The sequence below is a fragment of the Macrosteles quadrilineatus genome, unplaced genomic scaffold, assembly GCF_028750875.1.
Source record: "Macrosteles quadrilineatus isolate MER2022 unplaced genomic scaffold, UCM_ALF_1.0 Scaffold_3__2_contigs__length_128488019, whole genome shotgun sequence".
Lineage (NCBI taxonomy): Eukaryota > Metazoa > Arthropoda > Insecta > Hemiptera > Cicadellidae > Macrosteles > Macrosteles quadrilineatus.
In genome coordinates, this window is record NW_026542596.1 from 64,914,974 (window position 1) to 64,920,973 (window position 6,000).

Consider the following 6,000-nt stretch of genomic DNA (forward strand, 5'->3'; position numbering starts at 1 on the left):
AGATTTATTTTAACAGGTTTTACTTTACATAAGTTAAACAAAGACACTCAGTAACCAGTATTTAAATTTTACATAAATAAATAAAAACAAAATATTATATAATTTCCTCATTGTTTTTCCCCATCTTTCTTGGACTTCTCGTCACCATCCTCTTTATCATTCAGACCTTTAGCATCTTTTTTCTCTTCTCTCTTCTTTTGATTCTTCCCTTCATGGAAGAGGAGGTATGCAAACCAGGCCATGGCCAGTCCACTAAGCGTGGACACGGTCAAGAACAACCTCGTAGCGTTGGCCCACGGGGGGAACGCGCAGGACTTGAGATCGAGGTAGAGGGAACTCACCAAGGCGGCCGCGACCGTAGGGAACCCTAAAGCGGTAGGAAGTAACAGCCCCAACATGGCGACGTATGTAGGACCCATGACCAACTTTAAAGTATCAAAATCAGGCTTGGGAATGGGGTTGTTGGATACCGCAAGACCCCACTTGATGCCGCTGAGGACGGCTACACTGGAGGCGGCGAGGTTGAGCTGGTAGAAGGTGATGGTGTCAGAGTAACCTCCGATGATCTCTACCAGTGGGAAGACAACCTGTGTTGCCCCAACTCCAAAGGCCAACCAGAACGCGGGCGGAGGCGCGTCCTTCAGGTCGTTCAAGTCAACGCACTTCAACATGTTGATCATGTTGCACGCCCATACACTGGGACTGGAGACTTTTGCCTTTTCCTTCTTCTGGTCAGAGGCCCAACGTATGTTCAAGAAAGGTGTAATGTAAGGGACGTTATTTATCATATTATTATTCGTTGGTGTGAGCAAGGGGCGTTTGCTGTGGACGGCTACAGGTAGAATCGTTCTTGGCCGCTCGAAGACAGCAGAAGATGCGGCGTGCGCAGAGAGTGCATACTCTGGGAGAGGTCTTTTAGCAAGGAATTTTCTTGTGGATCGAGAGAGTATTGCTCGCAGCATCTTTATTCTACCCTGAAACAAAAATTGCAAATAAAATATTTATAGTGATAGGTAGCCTACATGTAGTCTTGCTGTTACATAACCACTGCAGTATTCAATGTTTTGGGTAGGTCATGTAGCTATTGTTACATTATAGATACATTGGTATTGGTTCATTATAGAATTATATAGCTTAATTACTTGACATATTTACTCAGTAACTATTGAATATTTACTAGGCTAGCAGTTCCTACCCGCTATATGTACAGTAAACTGAATGCCAAAGGAATGATGCAACAATTCAAATCATTAAGGAGTACTACTGTAGTTCTATGCACAGTGTTAAATTGTATATGATACCAGGGATGAACTAATGATAAAAAGCTGTGAAATGTAAAACCCTAAAACTCCTAAAGCATACAACTACTCAAGATAAAAGTTGGCCCTCATTCTCATAAACGTAAATATTATTTAGGTCTACAATAATAAGACGAATCTTGCCTAGTAGTTTGAATGAAATCTTATTCTATAACTAACTCATTCATCCTAGGCCGTAATGTAAATGTGGAATACAAAAAGACGATGAAAATAATAGTGTTTTTCAAGTTTGGTGTTCAAAATTATTTACAAATACTATCTCCAAAAATGAATATTGAAAACTAATTTGGACTATTATTGTTAAACCTACAGCTGTATCAATCGTTGAATTGAGCTCTAAGGTAACATAATAATTTTATTTTGGAGTTTATCAAAGGAACCTAATGATAACTATACACTTTTAAAAACTTACCGAAATCACGTTGTAAGGTCAACACAAACGATAAATAACCAAATATCAAAAGGTTTTGAATGAAAAACGTGGAAAAGTGTACCTGAAGCGAAAAAACAAACAACAAATTTACCGTTGGAAAAATAATTGTAGTTTTGTGTTTACAATGCAACAGCTGTTCGACATAAAATTAAAGCCTTGTTTGGTTTGATCTTTTCAAAGACATACAAATAATAGCATGGCTACTAAAACGAATGATTGACTTCTCACCGTAACCGATACTATACAAAATAATAATGTTCAATTATTTTTCAATATCTCGAAAAAGAGTGACACGTCATCCGTTAAGCGACCTGGTCGAAACCCCAGCACAGAATTTGTGATTCAGTTGAAGTAATAAAGATCGATGCATACTGAAACAATTTACTTATTGCAAAACACGTTCCGTTATCGCATGCTTTCGCGAAATGAATTGCCATGGCCTCCACGATCATGCGGTCTGACATCGATGGACAATTTTTGTGTGAATGTGTAGAGCAACTAGTACAAGTGTATGCAAATAAACCACAAACCCATTCCAAAAGGTTAATGAGTTCTCAGAACTAATCTGGAACTCTTTTTTCATATGACCTCATTAATTGCGCCAACTGACCTAAGTCAGGTAGTCGGGTATTCCTGAATTGCGCCAACTACTCCAAGCCAATATACCCGATGCGTTCATTAACTGTGCCAAGTGGCGGCCCTCTTTGACTGTATAATTGAGTAAGGTAGGTTAGGCTAGGCTAGGTTAGGTTAGGATGTATTAGGATGACACGTTAACAATGACATTCCTTCAGCCGGCAACTCATTCCTACCTGGCTTGGGCTTGGTAACTAAGGAACATTTTTTGGGACCCTTTGAGGGCTTGACGCAATTCAGGAACTCTTAAGCGCAATTAATGCACGACCACCTCTTACCTTGTTGCCATGTACACGCTCACAAACTGTGCTATTTCTCTTTCCACAGAAACATGAATTTCAATTAGTTTACACAGTTGAAATCAGTTTAAAGATTATGGTATGGATTTTTACCAAAATAGCTTTGTTGTAAGCTATCATACGATGTTTTACGCAAAAACTTCCATAGAATGGATTATCATAACTCCAACTGCAGCGCACGACGGTGAATCGATTCATTAGTATCTGCTCAACAGTGCGTTCGACATTAGAAATTGTTTCTTCACTGCCCATTGCTTGACGTCTCTGCGGAAGTGACTTATAGAGTGCATGTAAGAAGAAAACGGATCATGGTGGATAGAATATGTTGCTCGGGTGGACGATTGTGTCGCGCAAAATGTACGAAGTAGATCCAGTTTGACACATTGAACCACTTCTTAGTACATTTTAAGCATTTTTATTTTGTAAGTCTATTTATTGTTGATGGTAAAACAAACAGAACGATCATTGTTACACTTACTGTACACTTAGCTATCAGATGTAAAATTAATTGTTATTTGAAACAGTTTTATCAATTTAAAAACGAACCTCTAAAACCTCTTCATTAGAGAGAAACAATTGTACATCATCACACTCTAAGTAACTAACATAAACCACACACATAGGCCATCAGCTTTACACCTTGGTAATTTTACACTAAAATAAAAAGTCTACTGGTACTATTTAGAGTTCAGCTATGAGATTTATTACCAGATACTATGTATGGTGACCTGGCATTGACAAAGCCAATGAAATGCATGTAAAGACTTGTGAAGCATGCCAAGATAACCGAGGAAACATGAAAGAGTCCCTGTTTAACCATGAAACATTCCTGAAAAAGTTTGGGAAAGGATTTAGCTGGGCCAGTTGATGGGGTAATGTGGTTAGTAGGGATTGACGCGCTATCTAAGTGGGCAGAAGTTGAATGTTTGAGAACAACGACTTCAACGGCCATGATTCAAAGATTGAGATCGTGGATGAGCAGATATGGGATACCATCACAAGTAGTGTCTGACAATGGGCCACAGTTTGTCCCTACTGAAATGGTTTTTCAAAAGACGTTCAATTCGTCATATAAGAACTACTCCTTATCATACTAGAAATAAGCGCGTCTAGGCGCACTAAATGGCGTGCGTTTAGTGGAGCGTCTAATAGGCACCTTGAAACTGCGTTATAGAACAACAAAACAAGAAATTGATGATTCTTCATTGGCATTGCAAAATGTGTTGTACAGTTACAGAAATGCCCACGCAAAAAACCACATGACTAGCCTCTACAGAGTGGTTTCTTGGCCGAAGAATGCCAACAATGTTGGGCATGATACCAAACCTAAGACAAAAATTAGATCTGAAAATTTGGAGAGAACGTCAAGATCCAACTAAAAAAATTTAAACATTAGTGAAGAGGAGAAGTATGGGTGAAAAATGAGAATAACCCTGGTAAGATAGCAGAAACAATAGTCAAACGAAATGGTGTCTACTCTTATGAAGTCATGTGCGGTGGTGTCCTAAAAAGAAAACATTCTGATCAACTGTGGAGAAGAGAAAGTGCGGTACACGACGGGGAAGTAAAAGTGTAATATATTGGAAACAGCTGGTCATATTGTCTTAGGTCTATTTTATTAAGTAAACAAATTGTGTTACGTTTGCTCTGTGATTAAACGAGTTTAAGTTAGTTTTTTATTTTATTTCAATACCACTTCGTCCTTGATACAGGCTGTGTGTTTCAATCGTCGAGTGCGAGAGGGTAAGGGTTGTGCTGCCAGGGGTAACATGAGTGTGATATTTAGGTTGTTTACACAGTGTAAGGGTGACAAGAATCGATATTACGTCAACACGTCGCATCAACGAATGATTTCTAGATCTACAAACTTTGGTTTGATTTTTCAAACACGAGACGAGGATTTTTTGATTTCTCATACAAAGTATATTTTATCACTGGGGCCTACCGGTAGCTTTTTTCATTAAGTTTCACAAAAATGAGCTAGTGTTGAAAAGACAAGATTTGACCGTGTGATGAAATATATCTTTTGTCCTATTTCAACACTATCTACAAAGTAATTTTAACAAACGAAAATACTTTTTACCCAAAGATAAAATCTTACAACTACTTCAAACTCGCTATAAATTGACCAGTGCAAATAAGCAGCTGTTTAGTGATTCAATAATTTTGTCTATTACGATTGCATTATTGTAAACTATAACATCGATTTGTCAAAGTATTGACAAGAATGAAGCAATAAGCTACAACCTTTATGAAATCTATTAATTTCAAACTAGATAACCCGTTGCTCGAAATCGAGCAAAACTGAAACTTTTATTAAAAGAATAAACAAAAAATAAGCAGCAAGACCTTAATCAAAGAGTAACTCTAAAATAATTTATCTGACGGATTATAGAATATAAAAAATATGATGATGTAAAAAACAAAAAAGTAATCTACAATATTTAAATTTACATTCACTCGCATACTGGTTTGGTCATCTCTTATGTATAGTAGGCGGGTGCACTCTATCAGCACGTAGATGTCAACCACACACTGTAATAGAGCTTTTGACTTAATGTAAGTTAGCTCAATTCCTCTCTTGACGCCAACAATTGCTACTCTTATTCTAGCATTGTTAAATTATTTCTACGATATGTTCTGTTTTAGGCGTGTTACATATGATTGCCTACTAACGAAGTTTAAAACTGAGTTTAAACAGCTGACTCTTACTACCTAAGGACTAAAAAGGCATTTTTACTGAAGAACTACATTAGACCAGCAACTAATGTTTTTAAAACGCCAATTTTTGCTGGAGTATGACGAAAAGTAATAGTATTTTTTTACCATACCAGCCTCCAAACAAGTTTGCGGATGTAAAGTATGTAGTATTTTCTTAATACAACACATGTTTAGTCTTGTAAAACTGAAAGCATAAGAAATTGTACAATAAAAAAGTTGTTATGTCCCCACCACTGCTAGTAGGAAGCAAATTTGAGAAACAATAAATCTTTAGTATTAGTAACACCGTAAGTAAAACATTCTCCCTTAGATTTCTCATTCTTATGGATCAGCTGAAGACAATTTTATCTTTAGTTCCGTCCGGTTCACCATAAAGGTAGTGTATTATCTACGATTTGTTTATTTTTATTTCAGTCATTTAAAACCTCGTTTGGCCAAACAATACGAGATAGTCATAAACAATAATTCGTCTTCTACTTATATAACCAAACAGTAAAGCACAAATCAAGAAATTAACGCCAAAATGATACAAACGAAATTTTGCCGACACCAGCGCCCAGTGTCACAGTACATGAACTAGACACGAAAACTA

The 6,000-nt window shown here is 37.2% G+C and overlaps 1 protein-coding gene across 1 annotated transcript; it reads right to left on the minus strand.

Annotated features, from left to right (window-relative positions):
* Positions 1–3: 3 nt before the first annotated feature.
* LOC128990713 (uncharacterized) lies at positions 4–1,870 on the minus strand. Its single transcript, XM_054413244.1, has 2 exons — positions 1,732–1,870; positions 4–974 (listed from the first exon to the last, which is right to left on the minus strand). The coding sequence occupies exon 2, from the start codon at positions 960–962 to the stop codon at positions 108–110; it is 855 nt and encodes a 284-aa protein (XP_054269219.1). The 5' UTR covers positions 963–974; positions 1,732–1,870; the 3' UTR covers positions 4–107.
* Between the last annotated feature and the right edge of the window lie 4,130 nt (positions 1,871–6,000).